The sequence below is a fragment of the Homalodisca vitripennis genome, chromosome 4 (genome assembly GCF_021130785.1).
Source record: "Homalodisca vitripennis isolate AUS2020 chromosome 4, UT_GWSS_2.1, whole genome shotgun sequence".
In the NCBI taxonomy this organism is placed as follows: Eukaryota; Metazoa; Arthropoda; class Insecta; order Hemiptera; family Cicadellidae; genus Homalodisca; species Homalodisca vitripennis.
The window spans coordinates 61,228,589-61,254,239 of NC_060210.1; the positions used below are offsets into that span (position 1 = coordinate 61,228,589).

General features: G+C 32.2%; 1 protein-coding gene across 1 annotated transcript in view; it reads right to left on the reverse strand.

Moving 5' to 3' along the window:
• Positions 1 to 25,651, reverse strand: part of LOC124361045 — a 198,033-nt gene that overhangs the window by 1,405 nt on the left and 170,977 nt on the right. Inside the window, exon 3 of the mRNA XM_046815082.1 lies at positions 2,154 to 2,333. Coding sequence (XP_046671038.1) covers positions 2,154 to 2,333 — 180 coding nt within the window. The remainder of the gene's footprint in view (positions 1 to 2,153; positions 2,334 to 25,651) is intronic.

Sequence of the window (25,651 nt, forward strand, 5' to 3'; positions counted from 1 at the left end):
TTCATGTTTTATTATGCATTTAGAAGTCAAAGAGAATTATTTTAAACAATACATTCCAGTGTTCTAGGTTTACGGCACCTTCCAACTCAACTGCAGCTTTTAAAGTATCTAACTTAACTCGGAAACATGAGATCCGATTAAGACAAAATGTTATAAAAGATAAGCACTTATTACATTATTATCTTACTTTTATTCTTCATCGGGCGATCTAAAAAAATTCGGCATTAGTTACGTTATGGAGCTTTTATAGTCTTTATGTTGAAGTTTACTTTTGAGAACACTGTTTGAAATGTTTGATTTTAACACAGATCAAGCGGAACAGGTATTTTTATTTCCGCAGCCGTTACAAGGTCATTTTAACGCGCACCCTGCTATTAAATATATAATAAAACTTTTTTTAATGAATCGGATTCTTAGTTTTGGAAAAGCTTAAAAATACTAACTATAAGTATTCACAATAAGGTGTTACTTGCCTTCTTAGCAAGAAACAGAATCGCTTACAGTTACAATACAACAAGTATAGTTCGAAAGGAATGAAATGTCAAATAATACATGAAAGCACGAAGAGCAAGGTAGCCCTGGGCGACCCGGGTGTCAGTAAGCTGACACGGTCTCCGGGTGCGATATTTCCTAAGGCAAACTTTCAGTTGTTCAACTTTTCGCCTTTGTTTATTGCTGCTTGATGATATGTAAAAACTCTGTTGTTTTGATCATTTAAGACTCTTTTATGAATTAAATAAATTATTGGATTCGTTGCACTTACTATCTTAGTTAGTAACATCTCAGTAACAAAAACAGATTGAATATATCTATATTTGATACTTAAAATATTAAAAACTGAGACACATTGTATACATTTTGAGAGGATGACCAGTCTCTCATAGTAAATATGTTATTGAAAACAGCTAGTGGCTGTGTGTCAATAAGTCAGTGACTGTTACCAGTGCCTCTGCAGTATCTCTATATCACTACAACAACTCAATAACAACAGAAGCCGAGGGTGTGACAGATCCCAGGTGTGGTTATTTACAGCTTGTTAGTAATACAGCCGCTGAGCCGCGCTGCCTACACTCATTATGTCAGTCGTCCTCATTTCTGTGACAGGCGGTGAAAGGGAATTTTCGATTCCCAACCCCCTCCCACTCCCCGCTGTGAGCAGGGATCACATTAGTACCGACACCTCATTTGTCAGGGATCCTCCCGCCACCGGAGTTTAATTAGTGAACTCTCCCGCGCCGCTTCTGACTGATGAAACGCCCGCTTCTACGTCATCTAGCTGCAAATATTATGGCATTATATAAGAATGTTTATTATCGTTATAAAAGCCTGTACCAGGCAATTTACACTTTTTGCTGCTATATTATTTTACTCAATTGTATTTATTCTTGTGGTATTGTCATTTCCATCTAAGTGATAATAAATTTACAGTCCCTACTTCTACACCTGAAAAAGGTATACTACCTATGCTTTTATTGAGACATTCAGTAGTTTGCATTACAGGGCAGCTCCACACTGCTCTCATCTGCCTCATATATTATGATCAAGAAGCATGTGCCTATGTTTCGAGAAGAAAAGCATACACCCTACCTGAACCCGCTCCCTCCACCACACTCTGAACCTATAGGAATTCAATTTCTGGTTCTCTAATTCTGGGTAATTGTGGTTCGGATTTTGAGATTTTTTAGAAATAAGGTGTAATATTTGTGTCCAAATGGAAAATAGCATTATAAAAATTAACATAGTTTTCGTTATCGATTTGTGATTAAATCAATTAAAAATACTTAGATAATTAGTGACTACTACTATCTATTGCTAACTATACAAAAGAAAAGATAACCTAATGAGTTATATTGCTTGTGATGGACAAGCAAACTAGTCATAAGGTTCAATTCAAAACTTTTAACTTCTTTTATCACAATATATAGGAATAAGTATATGATTAGTGCTACCTTCCTAACAATTAATATTACCGAAAAGTAAAAGACGCTAATAGTAGCGTCTTTTATCATGTCTGCTATCAATAAGTATAATGTGTTACAATAAAGATAAAACGTATGTAAGAACAATAACTAAAAGTATAATTGGGAAGATTTAAAGCAATGCAAAGGATACAATTAATCAAGTGTAAAACACAAACGATAAATGCCAGATACCTGGACATCTCCTCGTCCCATGAGCAGCCAGTCACACCCAAGCTCGTTGTCAGCCTGCAGCAAGTAGCGTCCATCAGTCCAGAGAGCGGCCTTGGTCTCAGTGATCACGGCAACCCCGTAGCTGCCACTGAACCCCGAGATGTACTTCAATCTCTCGTCGTGCTCTGCTACGAACTCGCTCTGAAAAAATGTATTCAAAATTTAAAATTTCTATGGCGAGAATGTCGAATTACTTCAAAATGGAAGTATTGAAAATAATTCAAAAAGCACAAGGGAAGTTTTACAGTAAGATAATTAATTACGTTGATCTTTTAGGGTACCTTAATATTCTCTCGGACAGTGGTAGAGAACTCGTTGTGACCGTACAACAGTACTGAAGACGCTTTAGGTATCGACAGTTAAAATGTATTTGGATAGTGACAATAAACGATATGTTTTGTAAGTTTATTTTATACCTTGCTTATCATAAAACTAGTTAATGAACACCCAACTAGTGGAGCCCTAAAAAAGTATTGAAGCCCAGTCATGTATTACATTTTAAAAATGAGCCGTAATTATACAAGTGAATGGGAGAACAACACTTATATTATTAGGTAGTTTTTAAGTTTCTTAATAACAACAAAGTAATTTTGTAGAATTAAATTTGTAAAGTATTTTAAGATTCTACGACCATCTAATTATACAGAGCGTAATTCAAATACCTAGGGGACATTAGTTTTGGAGTTTCCTGAAGCGCCAATGTTGGACTTCATATTCTAACATATCAGTTAAAGTTCTAGAGCACTACTGTATTTTACTTATATGAACCGAAGGACTTTACAAGCCGGCGGCAAATATCAGTATTTCCTTGTTACTCCAATATTGAAACCATGGGCATATCTGCAGAAACACAGGTTTATAAAGCGAAAGGTATATCCCGAAAGTTGGAAAACTTTCGGCGTTAGTTGTATGTACTACTGGTCAATCTGATCTTGCAGAATAAAAAGGGGAAACAGGAAAGCTGAGGGCATTTTCGAACATCTTTAACCAGTCCAGTAAACCTTCAGACTCCCTCACCTCGTCTGGCGTGTGCAGGTGTATTATTTAGTGCATCGTTTAAGGAGTGAAATGTTGTTACTTCTCTAGTCACTCTGCACGCTCAGGTTGTTTTTGACGAACTACTTTTTGTACGTGGTTCCGGTGAGTTTATCACCACAAATTGACTAGTTTATAGTTTTTGAGTTTGCTTTATCTTCGAAAAGTAGTGTTATATTTTTGTAACATATAACGACACCAAATTTACGAAACTTGTTATCTTTCAATACCTATTCACCAAACAGAAGTCAAAACAACAAATAATTTCTCGTGCACTACTTTTGTTATGACGGCTTCCCACGATCTGTTATTGTCCCGATTTGTCTATTCTGTCCTCATTTTTACAAATGACTAACTAGGATGATGTTTAACGGACACTCAACGTTGTGTCACTAATGTTTTTATTAATTTCTCCTAAAGTTGCGGACTTGGATTAAAAATAGACTCCAAAATTTTACAATGGTTTATAAAACTATAGCTAAAGATGTTGTGTATGTTACACCATTAATGGAAAAGCACTGAGACGATGTATAACAAAAGTAATTAATCGTCAACACTTGTTACTTTCCTTGTCTTTGTTTCTAGTAAATACCTATTGACTGTAATTTCTAATCTCCATTCCACTTTAATATAGGTAATGGTTCTATATAAAGGTTATCTTTAATATGGAGTAAGGTTAAACAGTACAGCCATTTGAATATTTTGGTGGATGTATCAAAGTATCAAAGTTATGCTTTTAGATTATAATTGATGTTTTACTTAGCCTCTGTACTTTTAATTTATACCTTGAACGAGTATCTTTAAAATCAAATCGGTGTCGAACCAGATACGAGTATTCCGTGAAATAAAAGTAGAATATTTGCTTCTCATATATACAACTTTGTTAACACCCATTTAATGAACCTCGAAATAACGTGGGCTCAAATACGTGAACTGTCGCTCTATTACTGGCCTTTTCAGATTTTGCTCTTCCTTTTCAGCTTAAATAAGTAATCAGTTATGAATGGTTGAACTTAGTGAAAAGTGATTTTAGCATGTGGAAATAAATGCATAAAGCAACTTTAAAATTGTTTAGAAAATATAGTATGGAAATTGTGATGTATATTGGGTATATCGGCCATTGGAAGTTTTAAATGTGTGCTACGCAATTTTGAACAGGCTGCTTTCGAAATTTCCATCTTACAACGTAAACGTGACTACTGCTTGCGTACGGCACATAAAAGTTTATTTATTTCTATTCAATATTAAAAGAACAAATGTACAGAAGTACATATTTATTTTCCGCTTTGTCAAGCATAATTGTTAAATAAATAAAAATGCTTTCCCAAAAAATAAAACAAATTTACAGGTAAAAATATTTTTACCTAATCTCACATAGGGCGAAAAAAATGTTGTACTCCAGTTGTTTGATGGTTGTAGGGTAGAAGTATTACCATACAGTTAATCTTTATCAGGATAAATGTCAAAAATAAATGAACAAATAATAAATATATTCAGCTCCACAATAAAACATACTCGTAACATCCAAAAAGTTCCTTTAAAAAGAAACTCACGCATTATAGATGTTACTTTATTGGAAGAAATAGCGCAAATCAGAACTTGTTTTTCATTTATCTAAACCTACGATAATTAAAACAAAGTCTGCAAGATGCTTTTGGAAGCATCCAAGAGAAATATTTTTTTAAAGTGTGGAATATAAAATATTATAAAGCTAAAGAGCAGTACATATTGATAAAAATTGAGTTTTTATTTACCCGAAAATAATGATGTAGCAAATTTTATATGGATATGTAGCGTTTTTAAAGCTACATTGATTTATTTTTTTTATGAAAACTTAAATTAAATAAAAATTTTGGGATCGAAATATTGGGACTTAATTTTAGATTAGATTGTGAAATGTCAGGGTAAAAACGAACATGTAATCCTTTGGCAAGTTAGTACTGGTAGTTGTAAATTGTTAGGAAGGCAGGTTGACTGCCTTGAATTGATTAGAACTTGTCTTGTTGCGAGAATTGTTCTCCTGGTTTGATACAGCTGGACCAATGAGAGAGCACCACGGATGTCCTGCAAAGTTGATTAGAAAGGGAAGTATTTAAGCGCCCGCTCATAATTTTCGCCCTTCTTTTGGTTTTTTTCGTGAGTAAAGTTAATTGCAGTGCGCCGTATTTCTTAAAATTTTCCGCGAGTGATTTTGAGGTAAGCACCAAATTTATTGTACGTTTTATTGAAATAGTCATCCTGATCGGATTTTAAATGAATTCTGTTGTCTTTTTTATAGGAAAAAATTAAATTCAAAGAAACTACAGAGCATTCTGAATAACTTATTCTCGAAGAACAATAGATCATAATAGAATGATACAGGTTACATTTGGTTCATGCTTGCAAGAGAAGTTAATTAAAATTGAACTTTGTTAATAACTTTAATTGAGATTTGGAAAAGTAGTAATTTATTAATATTTAACTGGAACTGTTTTATTGTGAATTATTAATTGAAAATTAATTGAACTTTAATAATTGTTAGAGAGAGAGTTGTAATCTGAATTGCAGAGACTTGAAAGTTATGGTTCAAATAGTGTAAAGAGAAGTTTAAATTTTTATTTTGAATTTTGAGTGAACTTAGAAGTGAACATTTTTATTTTAGTTATTTCCAAGTGGTATTTCATTTTTATTTTCAAACTTTATTATTTTATTTTAAAAGAGAGCTCTGATTTTTATTTTGATATATTTAATTAATATTTTTATTTCTTGCCAAAGGAATTTTTAAATTTACTAAACGGTTTGTCACTTCTTTGTGGAGAATAGAGTGATAAAAATTCTGAAACGTTGAACTTATTAATTTGCCAGTTAAAAATAAATCCATTGTTTTTATTTAGAACTGTGATTTTTATTTTAGACAAACCAGATAATATTTAATAGTTAACAAATTTAGTAATACATTGTACTTAATATTCACTAGGATCTTTACTAATAAAAAAATATTTTATATCGTCTTGGATGTATTATTGATGATTTAAATATTAATACTCTGGAATATTAATATCAACAATCCAAGTCGTTATAGGATATTTCTTATAAAAATATCTGTAGACCAATATAAGCTAAGTAATTTTAAAAAGTGGGTTTGACGTATTGTAAAGTGAAAGGACATATTGTTAAATATTTCACTTATTTGGCAGAGAATAACCGTGTGGTTCTTTTTCCAAAACTGTCCTCGATGCCTCATAACATGTCTGGTGACACTCATATAGAGCAATGTGTACACCATTATTGGTGTAATATGGGTTTAATAAACGTAATACACATATTACAAATAAACATATTATTATTAAAATAAACATATTGCAGTCCACCTTCTAGTCGAGCTGGACCTGCTGAACGCCAGTCTCCTTGTTAAGGTACTAATTAGAATGTTGTAGATGAAGTACTAATTATAATAAGACATGTTACTAAACCCTCAATTACCATTAACAGATTAAAGGTCAATGTTACCAGGGAGAAATTGTAGCCCTGATGAAAGTACACGACTTAAAATATTCAAGAGCTCAAGTAACAACAGTTCTGAAATAGTACAGAAATGTTAATGAATAGTTCAAGATTGCCAAGGCATTTACCTCAAGGTAGATTCGAAGCAGGCTTAAAACGCGGAAGGCAACTATTATCTCGGTGACGGAAACCGTCTCGTTCCGTGTCACTTCGACGTCCATTTGTCTTTCTGGCTTGGTTTTTACGGTTTACTGATCTAACCTGAGAATGCTTCATGCGGTGTTATAAGCATTCAAGTGTACTATTTAAATTTAAGTTGAACAATTGTTATATCTACGAATAACATAAAAAGTGTTTACATGTGTATTTGATATATGAATGGGTGAGGCTCGTGTGGTAAAAAATGACTGTAACGGAACTCCAACTCTATTATTTATAGGTTCACTACCATAAGTTTCATTTCCGATTTTGGTGTATTACGAAAGCCTATTTCTCTTCGAGTACTAGGCTATCTCTTTTTAATTAACGTACTAAAACTTTGCAAAACTAATAGTAATAGTTTGAAACATTACGATACACACAGTTTTCATACACACGGCTTAGGACCTCTTCATAATACGTCACTAATTAAATCCTCTTAATTCTGAGATGTGCCATGACCGTCATATAAGATTTTCTAATGATGGTTTTATATACTATACGTAAAATAAAGAGTAATTAATTTACACTTTAGGTTAGCTTATAGGGTTTTGATTTCATATGTTTAACTAATAAATACCAACAAAACTTGAAGTTTCAGACATCCTTTATATAATGTAGCTGTTCACGCGCAATTTCAAAATCGAGACCCTTATTAACATACTACTTATTAGTAATACTAATCAGTAAAATCACTTATGATATAATAAGATGTAGTCGTTTCAAATTTTTTAAAAGGTACTTCCTTATATCAGGTACATATTATTGCAATTTTTATGATTAAGAGCATCAAAGTTTAACCTTAATATTGTATCCTTTGAGGATTTCTGATTCGCACTAGTTATATTTTCAACGCCACAGCTGAGTCGTTAGTTTCCTGTTCAAAAATAGAAACATATAAGTCTCGGAAACCTACTTCGGTAAAAATAGTTTACTTCTTGTACTTGTCAAGTAATTACGTTCTATTATATTTCCAGTGTCATGGTAGAGTTTGCCTTATTGACAGTGAAATATATGTACATAAGTAGGTCTGAGAAGCCTAATTAAATAAACCTTCGATTAAAATATAAACTTTGTTCGACCATATAAAATCATGCACGTTCCCACAGTTGATTTTGTCTTAATTCCCGAAGAAGAAAATATACATACATAAATAGAACTGAGAAGCTTATTACAGTCTAGGGGGAAATCCTACCTTCTTCTTACCTTTTTCCGGTATAAAGTTGAACTTATTAAGTTCATACAAAATAATCGTTTATAAGGATCTGAGTTCTGAGGTCTTGTTGTTTTTCTGACTATAGTCTGGGAAAGAATATATCTTTAAGGCATGTTAATGTCCATCGTACATTTATCTGCCTTAAGTCACTGTTTTAAAAGGCCATATTGCAATGTTAAGGAAGCCCACATATTTCGAGTACCGTATGTGAAAACATTCATGGCTTTGGTTATTAGATTTGGTTTTATAGAAGTGTTTAAATGATATCTACAGTGCATTATAATATGTTTTAAATTCGTCACTGGTACAGTTTGACGTAAAATATAGATATTATCTTTGTATTTTCTGTCTGCATCACACACCTGATCAAGCTCTGGACAATGAATATTTTTTAATAACTTTTAAACGTAAACAGGTGTTTCAACCAATTTGCCAACTTAAGCTGAAAGTGGTAACAGCTGTTAAGTTGCAATTAAATTTGAATTATGAAACATAAATAATACATTTCTCAAAATTATAAAATGTTCCTGGTAGCGTTTTTCATATCTTAATCTTCATATAAAAATTCCTCGGGTCGATCGAATTAGTCCAGCCGTTCTCAATATTTGCGCTTACCAACGTATTATGTATAATATAACTCATATTACTTAATATTAAAATTAATTACTTTGTAATTTAATGTAGATAATTTATGTATGTGTTGAAAAAGATAAACTACTGTATTTGTAATGAGTACGCTATTTTGTAGGAAAGATTTTTCATTTTTACAATAGATAAACTAATTAAATAAATTATATTAATATAGTATATTTTTGATTCATTTCGTCAATATTCAGAGTTAATTTGTTGCTTTCTATCCATATATATATAATGTGTTGAATAATTTATATGGTTTCAAGGTAACATAAATGATTTATGTGTAAGACTCAAACCTAAAATTAAAAGTTCTAAAATAGATTAAATTAATTTTTAATTCCAATTTTAAAATATCTTGAGAGATTAAAAGTCCTTACAGCATGACTTACTAAACATTTATGTAATTTTAGAAATGTTCAAACATTGATTACGACAGTGAAAATGTGGCGTGTGAGAACATTAATGAAACAAGGGTTAGACATTAAACTTTGTAAGATAAACGAAATTATGAAAAACTAATGATTATGTTCGAATCTTTAACGAATAAACCATTTCATTAATGAACACAATTATATTTACAAGTTCATATTCCCACTTGAACGCATATAAGATTAACCAGCGTCTCTGCCCGCATCGTGACCCATCGTCGGCTCGCTGTACTTGTTTCCTCGCCTTTGTCGTTGGAAAGTTCATGATAAATACTATATCTTCAATTTAATATTTCAAGATGGCGGTCACTCATAAAATCTTCCTTTCTTTAGATTGTGAGGGAAGGAATATTTAAATTTAAAGTTCATGAACATTATAAAAACAGACCGATTACACTTTATAGATGTTAATTTCTTGATTTACGACGAAAATACGTCGTAAGTTTTAAGTTATGAATGCTGCGTTTGGATCTATTTCACCTTTCACTTATTAAAGCGTTTGAAATGTGACGCTGACAGAAAATTGATTTCTGAAATCTGGAGTCCACGTCGGCCTGAAAGGATAAAAAAGTCGGCGACGGAGAGAAGAACGTCTCTTCGTCTATATTACACTTGAATTAATAGTGTAGGTGTCTTTGATGTAAAACGATGTAGAGTTCAATTTTAAGCTTCTTAGTCACCGAATTATTTGTTCAATTCAGACAGACGTGACTCCATATTTCAGGAGTCAAGTCTGTGACAGCGTTAAATTTCAGATCATGGACTGAGCAAAAGGTGAAATTGATCTAACTAAACCTTCGCATTGAATAAGCCCTTCTCGTCGGAATCTCGGAATCTAGTTGTCCAGTAAGAATGTTTTTAATGAATTATAACCTCAAATTCCTAATTAACACTCTTGTTTAAATTTAATTTTCTAATTGCAACTGAACCATTATATTTATAATGGTTGGACTTATCATGCTCTTTAATTCGATTATTCGTGTCCGATTCTCAAGGTAGTGATGTATTATTACAATGTATACTTATGTTTCATATTTCGTTCGGTAAGTATGTGGCCAAGGCTGTAATCGAGCTAAAATTGAGAGAACTTAGTTCAGTAAATAGTATTCTTCATTCGTTACATCAGAAGATTAATTTATGAATTCCATAAACAAACTATTATTCCAGAAATCGCAACTCACGTAAGATTCCACTATATTTACAGGAAATATTTATCCACTAGCCTACGATAGGCCCAAACTGCGACAAATATCCGTAAAATTGCATAAAATCAATGAAAAAGTTCAAAAGATTCGTTTCACCTTACATTACCGATAATGTAATTAATTTGGATATTCAACTTTATAAAATAAACTAATTTTATGGTTCACAATTATATGAATGGACGCAATACATGCAGACTAACTGAATATTCCAATAAATTCAATACTTCCCAGCGAGGGTCCCCGTGAGAGCTGCAAAGACAAATTAAACTCTACTCTTCATTAAATAACATACAAAACTTATGGTATTACATTCAGTTGTATTTGAAAAATTCATTTATATAAAAACATATGGTCGTTCATCATCTATTTAATGTATTATTACAATTCAACAGTCTTTTAAAAATTTAGAATAAAAATAAAATATAGTATGCTATAAGGTTCATATGCACTTTTTGTTCATAAATGTTGAGTGACAGATGTGCCCACTTACACAATAGAGTACGCACAAGTTTATGATGTCTTTAGATGACAGTAGAAAAAATGAAAAACCATTTTAAAATTTACACATTGTGCAACGACATATTTTCTAAGATTTCGACATTCAATTGATTTACTTTTTTACTTTAGGAAGGTTAATTTTCTCCGAAGGCATTGGTGGAATTAAAACTACAAGCTTGTATAAGTTCGTATACGAGAGATAAGGTGCCCTAAACTATATTAAGACAACGGTTAGAGTTATAACAAAGAAAAAAATACATCCCTCTTAATTACAGGAAATGAATTAAAAATAATGTTATCTCATTTAAGGGACAATATGTGCCAACAATGTAGGGTTTCATAGTTCAAATCTAAAAATAGATTCGATTTTAATTCAGATGTCAACTTACGACATACGGCACATTGTTTTAAAGCTCACATAATTTGTCAAAAAGATTATAGTGAAGTTTGTTTTCAAAAATATGTTACCGTTTCAAAATGGTGGTCCAGAACAGAACAGAATTGGAAAGGTCTGGGCGTTATTGTCTATGTATAGCTCTAATTATTGTCTTAATTACATTTTTGACACCTTCTCTGACTCAAGATGTTTAAATGTACATACCCAGAATATCCTGTTTTACCACTGAATTTTATTGACCACTGAAATAAGAAAAAGTAGTTTTGTTAGTTATCTGAAATTTTGAGGGGGGCGCTCTTTTAGTCGATTTTTGTTATTGAGTTAATAGAATAGTAACGACAGAATAAACTGTAATAATAGAAATGTTTTTAGAAATGGGCAGTGACTTCGATTACACATGTTCCAGTTACTGTTCTCCAAACAGTGTTACGGAGTTGATAAAAGATTCATATCCAAGTGCTTGGGGACTAAACGCTTTGCCAGTTGGCTGAGTAGGCTATATTAACGGCCGGGACGGTAGTCTCAGTGTGTTTGTAGTAGCTGCTACCTCTGTTGACTGGATTTGTGTGTCAAAGCTTGCTTGTGTGTCAACCAACTAATTATGCTCCCTCTGCTGTGTGCTCGAATATTAATTGAAACAGTTACGACTAATATCGGAGAGTGGAAATTTCAAAGACGTTGCAAAAATGACTTAAATACTGATAAAGCCAAGTTCAGTGTTCGGGATTAATTGCAATTTAGAAGCATTTAAAAGATATTCTACTTTAATAAACTGGTTTATTAGTCAGCTTTGAGGGTTTATTTATCGGTATACTTTTAATGACCTTATTTGTCATATTTTTACTCGATCCAACTACTGTTATTCTTTTTAAAGGAATGAGGAGGGAAGTTCTTGAAAGTGCACAATCAAAACTAAGTTGACTTTCAAATTTGTTAGTTAAGCCTAAAAGTAACTAAATTAATGAGTTACTTGTCCTGCCGTAATATCTAACAAGTTAATTAAAGGAAAAAAACAGTACACCAACATAAAGGACTTAAAAAAGATAGGTATTATTAAACATTTGACGTACAATAATTTTTTAAGTCAGTTAACATAATAGCACGTACGATTTTGGAACGTAAACAGTATTTATTGTTATCAGCAGTCTCCTCCTGATATATTAAGTACACTATTCCAGTTGTAGTTCTAGTTAACCTGGTATGTGTTCAGTGTGCACTAACTCAAGAAACCACAGTAACTGTGTTGAATGTAGGTTAAACTCCACATTAATATTGTTGTGTCACTGAGAGAACTAAGCTATAAATTTGTCTAGTCTCAGAAGTCTTGTGCTGAAATATCACAGTGCAATGTTTGTTCTGTTAACTGTGTAATGTGCAAAACTACAAATATACGATTAGATTCAGTTCAGTAATGTAGTTGGAATTGTGTTAAATGCCTCTACAATAATCAAATGCCATCCAAAAGACTGTGATTTATATGTTTTTATGTATATTTATACATAAGGTAGGAGAAGGCAACAACGTGTCATGTAGCAGGTTCAATGCAGCGTGTCAAGTATTATGCTCATTTCATTATTGCCTGATAGAATAATAAATAATCATACGGAAAACATTTTTCCATCCCTCGTCTCGTCAAACGAGGAGACACTGTGTCAATGACAGGCTTCAATGATTCTTAGTCAAATTCCAAGGCCCAGCACAAAATACCACAGAACACACATTCTTGTCTATATAGAATAAACTTTCAAACAAAATTTTAAGTATACAGATAAATACTTTCTCGATACATCTTACTACATAATGAATACAAATGTTTGTCCATTAAATAATGTTTCATGTAAATAATAAATATGAAGTCACTATAAACTTCTGTTGCATGTGTTTGGACAGTTAGGTTAACACGTTATATGTCACATTGTTAAATCACTTATTGGTATATTGTGTTTGTTTACTAATTTATTTATTCTGCTATTATCTGGTTAAGACCAATGCAAAATTATCCGTTAACACGCAAAATCCCATGTATATCAGGCACCCCAGGAATTACTTGTGTTCCTCTTACAGAAATGAAACTTCATAACAATTTCAAGTCTCTAGGCCAATTCGTTTTAGAGATATCATGCGGACAGACAGATAAGAAATACATTTATTTCTATCTCCAGGTACTGTGTGGTATTGGTATTTTGAGAGTGATTTTGGTACGTATAGCACCCACATAGTATGATTACTTGTTTTTATGTACCTTAACAGTGTGGTTTTATGAGTGGACATTATTAAAATGCACATGTACCTTTACAGGCTTTGCTGAGGTTACGTGCCAAATTTAAAGCATCTACCTATTTATTTTTTTGCTACATGTGTTACTACACCATAATATATTAAATGTCATGATTCAAACATTCCTGCGCTCTTCTCGTGCTGTAATGGTCAGTTCTTTCTCGAGGTATTCTGAAGACATACAGTCATTCATATAGATAGATGGGCTGATAAAACATATTTAATATTTCACACACACACAAACAAACACACTTTTCTTATTTTGTTTGTTAAGTTTGAGCAATTGATTTACTAGTTAGCTAAAAGCGCGGACTTTAATTTTAAATGAATGAGTTAAGATCGAAAATAGAATTGGGTTATCCGGATGTATTAGAACATATTAGTCTGAAAGTCTAGTCACACGTTGGTCTCAATCAATTTTATGTAAGGGGTTAGAGTTTGAACAATTAACAATCTTAAAAAATTACTATAAGGAATGACTGATGGGAATTCGTAACCATTTCTGTTCAAAACTTAAAACGGAGGTGGGGATGCGGTTTTCTTCCCTGTATTGTAAATCAAAACCCATTCAATGTCATTTACTCATAGCTGCAAGTCTGGACTTTTAGAAAGGTAAATAATGTTCTGTTTATAGAAAAAATGCATCCATGACATATTTTCAATAACATGTGTTGATTATACTTATGATAGAACATAAGTTCTACATTGGTATTCAATGAGTTTAACAACTGTATGTTGCATACTTTTATATAAATACGTATTTGTTTGGAAAGAAAGCCGTGTATCAAGGAAGCCACGTTATTAGTTTATTATCATTGATTGATTTATATTCAAGAATTTAATAATTTTATAAGATTTTTGGTGACGGTTTGTTTGGATTTGACTGATGTTATTGCAATATGTATAAAAATAGAAATTTGAAATCTGAATTTGCAGTGTATCCTCCAACTGAAGGAAACAGTTAATCTGAAACATTAATGTATCACGTACATATGTAGTAAATTATTTTGAATTCAAAACATTATCAGTAAGATTTTAACTAATTGTCAATGAGCTTCTACTCGTATTTTGACTCGTAGTTTCGTTGCATAAAATATAAATTACATAAATATGAAAAACTAGAAGTTACCCGCGTATGTTGCATCTGTATTAGCAATTTTGGTTCTTGTGAATTACATTTCCGACGCCAATTTTAATTTGCCACGATCAAGAAAATAATCCGGTATTGGTATTTCTTGTTGAAAATCTGGTTTAGCCACTCTCCCGAATCAAGAAATCAAGAGAATATATATACATACACAGCTCTGAGAAGCATACGTTTGTTAAAAGACAACTTAGATAGGTTTCACAACAGTCTTTTAATGTATAGTAACAGTTATACTACATTGTCTCTTATACCTGAACTGGTAGCAGTTACACGCTGCTTTGTACGCTATGTAGTAGGCGTTTCGCGTTGATGACCACTGCTGGTTCGAGTGAATTATATATCCAACGCCAATTTAGGATTTGCGTTCTTGCCAGGATCAATACAATACGTCAAAAAGTTCATAATTATGGGCACTGTAATTTATTTCGTTATTAGAATATTTTATTGTTCCATAGGCTTTTTTGTCTTGTTTCCCAATCAAGAAAATATACAACACAAATAGTAGAAGGCTACTTATGTCAAAAGAGAACTAAGATGAGTTTTATATCAATATTTACATTTACAGTAAAAGTTTTAAAATATTTTACAACATTTAGAGCTGGAATTGGTAAATTAGTTCAAAAGAACAGTCCAGCGAAATTTCAACTAGTATACGAGTAGTTCTTGTCGCATGCTTTCATAGTAGTCTTCGGATGTCAAATTCTGACCTTCTTATATTTTAGGACTTTTAGGATTTCCCGAGACATTAGTACCTACCTAATCGCTAAAATCTAAAACGGTGTTAAACTTATGGTTACTTATAATATAAACAAATTGAAAATAATAAGCAATGTTTACACAGAAAATTTATTACATTTTACAGGCTCATTCAATTAATATAACACAAATTTAGAGACCAAAATGCGATTTTTCACTGTGTTGAAGACCAGTAGGGCCTAGCCCGGAGGAATTTTTGAAATAAGAATAAATACATCTCAGGAACCACAAGAATGTCCGTACAGTTGCAGTACAGTCCATTGAGTAGTTTACAAGTGAAAACAATTTAAAAAAACAAAGGCATTTTGCATTCATAATATTATTAGGATGATTTTGATTTATCTGTCGAGAATTGCAACATACACCCTATGTTGGTAACAATCACTTAATGGGGCTGGAAATCACCCAATTTACAATTATGACCGGAACGCAAGAGATTAACAGCTACAAACTGAGGCATTTATCAATCAGAGTGCCACGGCTCGGGAGATAAATCACCGCCACGTGAGGTGCCAATGGACAGTTGATGTAACACATGTTTCTGGCGTGAATCCTCTCACTCCCTCTTCTTTCTACTCTTTAAGTTGTAGGGTGCTACATTCACGTACTGACACTGTTATTTCTTTAAGACTTCTAACCTTACCCATCGGTAATTTTTAAAAGCTAACATCCTTTTATGAATTTAAGCTGAATTATGAATCATTGGGATAAGAAATGAACAAACCACGAAGTAAGGTAAAAGTAAGGTAAAGTGGTTAAAGATGTAAGTTGAAGTGACTGTCAAAGAATTACGTCCGATATCTAAATAGTGTCCCTAAAAATATAAAATTGAAGAGGGTATAAGGTCGATCTCACTCTTGCAGAGTTATTACCTTAACTTTCACAATTTTACATAAAATTGAAACCTTTCAATAGGGCGTCCCTTTTTACATTCATCACTAAATCTATAATACCTGAGTAGCATACATAAAAACTATTGTTCCAATTGAGCAATTGGCGTGTATATAATGTTCTTTACAATTTCACTGTTTATTTTGTAAATTTTTATTGTATTTTTAATGTGCTAAAATATATTTATATTTCTGGGTTATGTTTTACGCTTGTTGTATTGTGAGATAACTGATGTTAGACAACTTATGTTTGTGTTAATTTCATGAATTAATAATTTTGTTATTTACTTTTTACTTGAAACAGTGCTTGTAGGGTCAAATATATAGTGTCTGGGAAAGTAAATGAAGATAGAAAGAACTATTAGAATTTTTCGTATGATTATTAAAAGTCAAAATAGTTAAGGTAAGATTTAAGGATAATCTTTTCTTAAGATTTACCGACATTTATGTTTAAGCCTATTTGTAATTTGAAAATTTCTAAGGAGTAGAGATCTGTTTTCAGAATATATGTTTTAGCATAAAAACTCTCTTCTTTAAAACATGTATTTATTATTAGTTAGAGGTTCAAAGTAAAATCTGAATATTAGAACTTAATTAACACGGACTTCTATAAGTCTATGAAGTTGGCTGAGCATTATTGAAGATTATCACGTGAGAGGCTGAAGAAATTTCATTTCTGCTTATCCACACGATATCTCGCAAACGGAATGATATACAAACTTGACATTTTTCATATGTCCTCAACTGCTTTTTGATATGAGGAACGTTGAATTTAATGATGGTACATATTATAAAATCTGGCTAAGTATTAGCGGATATGACAGCCGTATGATTAACCATGATGGCAAAGAGAAAATAGCAGAAAAATAAATTTGTAGACAAACTGAGTACACTAATATGAGACCTGAATAATAATACGTATCCACCTCAGCGAAACCTGTCACGTGATACGTGGAACGTAGTAACCGTAAATTGTTATTAAAATGGTTTATGAGTCGTTAGCTGAGGAAATCGTGATTAATCAACTTTTGGTAATGTTATAACTTTCTGAACAGGAACACAATAGTGTTTTCTTACCCAGTTAATTCTTCTTTTATAAATTTAAATTTAAGTCAATTTATTACACACGTGTCAGAGCCTTGGTTGTGAGAGTATAGAGGCAACTATTGTAGGGAAGCTACTCACAGGAAGGATCACTGAGATATTAAAAAAAAGTTTTACATGAATTGCGAAAACTACCAATAATAGAACAAAAGGAATGTCCTATACTGAATTCCAATCCCCAGAGCTTATTAACGGTTTGGCTTCCTCCAAGACCCACGATTAAAACATTAAAAAACGAAAAATAATAATATATGTCATCAGCATACTGTGTATGTTAATATAATATTTGGATTTACGTCGAACCTATAACAATACCCGTGTATATACTACGGCACTTCCAGTGAAGTGAGGAACACAATGAGTTATGGCAGATATAACTGGAAAATATTAAGGTAATTTGTGACTCAGACATACTGCAATAGCGTTTCATAGCCATGAATGGAAATATATTTTTTTTGCATTTGTTTTTGTACTAGACCTACACACACGCATCCCAAATAAAACTTGGCATCAGAAAATCATACGTTATATAACAGATAGTGCAAGACTATTCTGGTACATTGTATGTATGGCTTGGCCGCGACCCAGGAGACGTATTGAAGCGTTGATTGATACAAGCGTGTCTCACAGTGGGGGGGAAAGGAGTGGTAAGTTTTTGGTAATTATTGCGGTAATAAAGATTATCTTTTGAGAGATAAGAGTACTTAAATACTTTCCAACAACTGTGATTACTATTTGGTAGCCTTTGTAAAAAGAAGAGTTGTTGGTAGCATTTTAGATTTCAGGTACACTAACGACCAGAATCGTGTATTTATTTAGATATTGGATACAGAAAACTCTTCCTATTCAAGAAGTTCTCAACTAACTACATTTATTGCAGTTATACAGGTACTTTACAATCTTATTGAACGGTTTATCTGAAATGTTTAAGATACGATATATCGCAACAATAACAATATGTATGTGTCGATTGACTACCATAAATTTCCCTCGCATATAGCACGGGCCTTTGCTGAGGAAAAATGGGTTACATTATGACCAAAATAATACAAAAAAAGAAAATCTGCTGTCAAAAATAATAAGAAATAGAAAGGTAACAATCGCCAATTATAAACCTAAAACATATTACAAGTAGTGTACTTCCTTAAGAGATTATTATCACTTCTCAGGCCTAAAGAGTCTTTTCTCTTAACAGATGGGCTTCTTGGATATTGCTCTATTAAGCGTTGCTCGAGTACTGGCACAGTGATTGTTCAGCCAAAGGGGAATTAGAACGTTGAATTCGTCTTACTCAGGGATGTAAAACTGCAATAAGAACTCAGCAGTCAGAATTAAAAATATAAAAAAACTGCAAGACATGGAAATAAACTATACATTTTTAAGTAGAAAATGTAATATTAATATTAATTTCACATATCTGTTTTAAACTGAAAAATCGAATGCTCCTTAACACTTAATTAAATTAATTTTCTTTTTTTGGAAATATTTTAATAGAAATTATTTTAATAGAGAGACTATCTGGAAATAATACATGAAAATGTCTGGGACTGAATACTCTCTAGTCTCAGAAATTTACGTCAGTAAACAAGAACTTGTTGAACATGAAATTGTGTACATGATATTTGTACTTACTTAATGGTTTCTAATAATGAACGTATAAGTTGGTCATTAACTCAGTTTAAAATTATAGGCCGAAAAACTCCGTGCAAAATTACTTAATTTTTCCACTTTCAGTATTCAGAAAGGTGGGATGTGTGGACCGATGGCGTTCACAGTTTCTCCTTAACGGACTGTATCAACATAAATAAGAAAGGTAATGAAAGCTCCACGTTTCGTATTATATACCTTCAAGAGTATTTGACAGCTGTACGAGATACTTGGCTGCCGTTTAATAAATAATAACACTAAATAAGTTTGGATTACATAGAAACTTAAATCTTTAAGGGTTTAAAAAGCAATGTATTCATTGTAATGAAATATTAAAAATTAATATTTTATAATGTTTTACGGGGGAAAAGTATTTGTACTGCCTGAGCTCGAACCTGGATCTCCCTCTTGAATACTACCATAACTCCACAGAATACTTATTATTTTTCCATATTGTAACTAGTTGTTTCTGTCACACTTGTTTTTAAATTACAAAAACTAGCATGTGAACAGAAAAATAAATGTACTTTTTAAACTACCTTAAAATAAATTCAACCCTAACTTATTGAGGCTTGGATAAGATTCCGTAAAACCTCTATGTACAAAGGGCAAAGCCGCTTTTCACTCACTTATCACTAATACTCAAACTTCCCGATATGTTACAAAATTTAATTATGGAACTTTTATGCTCCATGACTTAAATAGAAAAAGTAAAGAATTTTAAGAATATAAAGCACCCCTATGGGCTTAATGGTTTGTAAACAACGAAAAAGCGTATGCGATATAGATAATGAAACAATACTGAGACAGTTACAAATGTAATCAATCGTGGCAGCTTGTTAATTTCTCCTATCGCATCGTTTCCAGTAAACACCCACTGTAGTTTTAAATCTCCATTCAAGTCCAATCCGCGTAATGCTTCTGTCGGAAGAGTTATGTGTTGCGCCATGGTTATGGAGTAGAGTTGAAAAATAAATGTTATTGATTGTGTCACAATAATTTAGGTTTATCTAAACGGTTGTTTTACATTATATTTATTTTATACGTAATATATGTGGTTATTGGATGGTAAATTGAAAGCGGAATCGTCGCAACCCATTTATAACCTGTGAAACCCGGGCGATATTAGCATAACCAATCGGTTATGAAAGGTTGAGTTTTTGCGATTTAACTTGTATAATTAAGGTCTTGCTTGGATTAATTACAGCAACACGGAAAATATAGCTAAATGGCTACTACAAATAGGTTAGGAAAATGTTTTTTTAATGATTTTTTTAATGTTTAGAACATCGTATTGTTTAATAGGAACCCATGACTCTGAGTCTATGATAACATAATAAAATACTATGTAAATAAACATTCAACAATATGTCTAACAGAATAAAACGTCCTTTGGAGTAACCAATATATAATGAATAAATTATAATTTCATTATGTTAATGAGGATTTAATATAGTTCAATTTATGACCTTGGAAGTATTGGGCAAAGAAACTAAGCGTTGATTTAGCATGGGTTGCGACTAATACTTTCGATCTAGTGACAACTTAACTTACACAGTTTTCCATTGCACTGTACACAAATAAAACAAGTTTTTAATGCAATTGATTTCAGAACAGTACAAACAACAATAGAAATATAGGTGTGCAATAGTTGATACGTCTTACTGATACTTAAAATATTCTACGTGTACTGTGCAAGAGGAACATTTAAAAAGTGTTAAAGATGAAGTGTTGAAGGCCAGCTGGTAGTAATTATTATTAAAAATGTCACTTATAAACAATAAATATTTACACAAATATAGTTTTTTATTTGTGTCATAAAAATACTTACCTCTGATCTGCTAATTGAACAGAGCATATACTAGTAAATTATTGCCTTATATTGTAATCAGTGCCTAAAACTGAAACAAACCATTTTACGCCCCTCTTTGGATGTCGGTAACAAAACGTTAGCATCTTAAATATTCCATTCTGGTCAATAATCGTACTGGCTTTATTCATGGCCGTCAACATTCATATTCAACAATAGTTATCACAGTTCTAAGTGTTACTCCTAAACATATATTTTACTATTGGGATGATTTAAAACAAAATATTTACTATTTACCTCTCCCTCTTACCACCCACTGAGAGATGAGATACACGTTCATCAATCAGCACTTCAATACGGCTCCTGGGTCGACGCCAAGCCATACATACAGTGTATCAGAATAGTCTTGCACTATCTGTAGCATAACGTATGATTTGCTGATGCCAAGTTTTATTTGGGATGCGATTGTTTAGTTCTAAGATTTCGCAAACTATATGTAATATATTGTACCCGTTGTTGCGAAATGATATTGCAGTATAATTAAAGCAGAAATGATTTTCGTTTCTGTTATGTCGTTTAAATCTGATTCGTTGTGAACTTAATTTAAAGTGTCTATAAAGGGTATCCTTCGTATCTAAAGAATTATGTCAAGGTCCTACCTATAGAAGTCTAAATATAGAAAAATTGTTTTTTACAATAACAACTATTTTGGTTTATGCTGATATTTCTAGAACTGGTGTATATTTTTACCACATTTCGTACCCAGATAACTCAATGATAATTAGTTTAAAATATTGGAATGTTTGATAGCTGAGGTAGGCTATAAATTTAACCTCATGTGTTCGAACTTCCGTACGTTACTGCGTAACAGAGGTAATCATTAATATTACAATGCAGATTTGTGTTCGCATTTCATCTTCGCTACATGATGTCAAAACGATATTATTATAACGTTTTCAGAGATTTGTTGACCGTTTTAAAGAATAATTATTGAGATAACTTAACTAATATTTGTTTTGTTTATGTTACGTTAGTTTTATCTAAATTATCATTAAGTTTTTATTTTTACTATACACAGTTTAAAATGTAATAATTATTTAAACCTAATTTATATTCCTCCTGAAAAATGTTGAACATTGGTTGAAAATATACGTAACTCCTTTGTAATGTTGTACTATCAACATTGGCTTCAACCAGAATATATATGAATGTTAAGAATGAAAGAAGACCCATGTAATTCACATGCAGAGAATCAATTCAAAGATATTTAATCCAATATAACAATATGTGCTAAAACTGGAGGTTCCTATTTTACGCTATTTTACGATCTATTTTACAAAACCATTCTTGTGATTTTGTTTCCAAAATAATTTTTCAATTTTAAAAAAGGGACCCAAAAATAACATAATTCAGATTCAAATTGATTCTAGGTTACAGTTGTAATCATTGTTCTGATATAGGTTTAGAACAACTTATCTCACTTATTCTGTATAAAAGAATTGGCCGGAATATCCCATTTGTAATTTTTTTACCCTTAAAAAAAAAAGAAAACGTACTCAAATTTTGGTTATCTGAGATGTTATAAGGGCTCCTTTCAGTCTATCTGTGTTATCGGCATAATAAAATAATAACGAAAGATTCAAAGTGTTATCATAGAAATGATTAACAAATGCTCAATTACCTCAATTACACGTGTTCCAGTTACTGTTCCCCAAACAGTGTTACGGAGTTGATAAAATATTCATATCCAAGTGCTTGGGGACTAAACGCTTTGCCAGTTGGCTGAGTAGGCTATATTAACGGCCGGGACGGTAGTCTCAGTGTGTTTGTAGTAGCTGCTACCTCTGTTGACTGGATTTGTGTGTCAAAGCTCGCTTGTGTGTCAACCAACTAATTATGCTCCCTCTGCTGTGTGCTCGAATATTAATTGAAGCAGTTACGACTAATATCGGAGAGGTGAAATTTCAAAGACGTAGCAGAGATGACTTAAATACCGATAAAGCCAAGTTCAGTGTTCGGGATTAATTGCAATTTAGAAGCATTTTAAAGGTATTACAGTTTAATCAACCGGTTTATTAGTCAGCTTTGAGGTTTACTTTATTAGTATAAATTTATGACCTTATTTGTCACATTTTTACTCAATCCAACAGCTGTTATTCTTTTAAAAGGGTTGGGGAGGGAAGTTCTTGGAAGTGCACAATCAAAACTAAGGTTGACTTTCAGCGTTGACAGTTAAACATAAAGGTAACTAAATGAATGTGTTACTTACCCTATCGTAATACTTAACGAGTTTAATAAAAGAAAAAAAATAGAGCAACATAAAGGACTTACAAAAGATAAGTATTATTAAACAATTGACGTACATATAATTTATTAAGTCAGTTAATAACATAATAGCACGTATGATTTTGGAACGTAGTATTTATTGTTATCAGCTGTCTCCTCTTGATATATTAAGTACACTACTCCAGTTGTATTTCTTGTCAACCTGGTATGTGTTCAGTGTGCACTAACTCAAGAAACCACAGTAACTGTGCTGAATGTAGGTTAAACTCCACATTAATATTGTTGTGTCACTGAGAGAACTAAGCTATAAATTTGTCTAGTCTCAGAAGTCTTGTGCTGAAATATCACAGTGCAATGTTTGTTCTGTTAACTGTGTAATGTGCAAGAGTACAAATATACGATTAGATTCAGTTCAGTAATGTAGTTGGAATTGTGTTAAATGTATCTACAATAATCTAGTGTCATTAAAAAAACTGGGTTGTATTTATTTATTGGCATAGGACAAATTCAATACCACACTATAATACTTTCAGGACTAATTTATAGAAATAAAAGACAGTTTCGTATTATTATATTAATATTAAATAAACACATTTCGATGCAATGTGTAAGATATCATAGTAAATAGTGAATTATTCTATCTTTTTGCAAAGATATATACGTACAAGAATGTCGGTTTATCTGGGTTCTTTATGCTATCTAAAATGTCGTCACTGGGATTGATTGCGATCGTCTAAATTCAAAACGCAGTTCTAATCCAGGTTAAGTTTAACTTAAACAGAGCGTTTTCTAAAACTGAAATATTCAATTACGTAATTTTCGAGAGCCATATGGATAAATAATCAAGGGATAATTTTTATATACAGTATATTTAAGATTTTTCTAAAGTAAAGTGTAAGGTTGACTGAAGTCCTCTATAGAAACCAGGGAAAATAAAAATAAAACAAAAATACTAAGCGCCTATACCCGTCTTTACTGAGTTATTTGCCCTGCCGTAATATTTAACGAGTTAATTAAAGGAAAAATACAAATACAAATGGTTGTTGTACGTTCCCAAGTTTTATGTGAATATCTTAAAGCTGGTAAGGATGTCAAAGATGAAATATATGTGTACTGAAAATAATAAAGAATATTCACATGTTTAGGTAGCGATCGTGTAAACACACACAGACCGTTTGCCACGGCTTCACACGCTTTTCGTAAGCTTTGTCCGTGTATGAGCACTTCAGGTTTAAGAGAATTATATTTCCAACGCCGATATAGTGTTTTCCTTGTTGTCACGATGAATAAAACCTGTCAAAAGTGTATGTTTATAGCCATTGTACACGTACATGTACTTTATTATCAAGTGGTCTAACAATCAAGCTTTAAGTTTAACCGTAAATTTAATTTTAAGACAAATATACATCACAACTTAGCCCCTTCAAATAGTGTTTGGCTATGTAATATACGTAACTGTCTCGTAATTGCAGTTTATAGTGTGCAGGCGCTTTGAAACCTATTATCTTTTGCAGCGCCGCTTGGTGGTGAGTTACATCAATGGGCATAGCTTATAAACCTTCTCCGTGGAAGAATACGTATACATACAAATTTTCATAATGGTCTGTCTAATATTTTGTGATTCCATAAAGGACAAACACACAAACATTCATTTTTATATTTATAGATATGATGACATCATGAAAATGCCAATAAAAATTGCTATGGAAAATACAGAACGTATGTATTATTTCATGGCCGGGAACCAACCGAGCATATAAAGGCGGACGTGCAGTGATAAACATATAACAGCCAACAACATCCAGGAAACATTTCCATGATACGTGGAGTCTGATTTATGTTAGACCTATGCTGTGGATCCAAGTACCATTTGGTATCAGTATTTTGAGAGTCCTGGTACGTATAGCGTATAGCACCCACACAGCATTATTAGTTGTATTCACATATGTTTACGGTATTTTTCTGGGACTACTATGGACATATTATTACATTATATGACACGTTTCGCTTAGCAGGCTTCGCTGAGGTTGCATGCTAAAATTTCAATTTAAGTTTATCACACAACTTGTGTTACTACACCAAAACATCTCAAAATAGCTTATGAATTTATTGAATTTGTGTAAAAATATATATATTGCGATCTTCTTATTATTATCATGTTACCAATAAGACCAATGTAAAAATGTTCGCAAACTCCAAAACCAATTGATTGACATTCAACATCATAACACTCGATATTGCTTACATATAATACAAATTTCATTCAAAATTTCAAGTCTGTAGGTCGGTTCTTTCTCGAGATATCGTGCGTGTAGAGGGAAAGACATACGGACAGATAGACATAAATGACAGTTTCTTTGTCTTTTGGGTGATAGGATTTTAGAGTTTATTTGATCGGAAATAATTAAATAAAAATGTACAAACCACAACCGAAGTTTTGACTTAC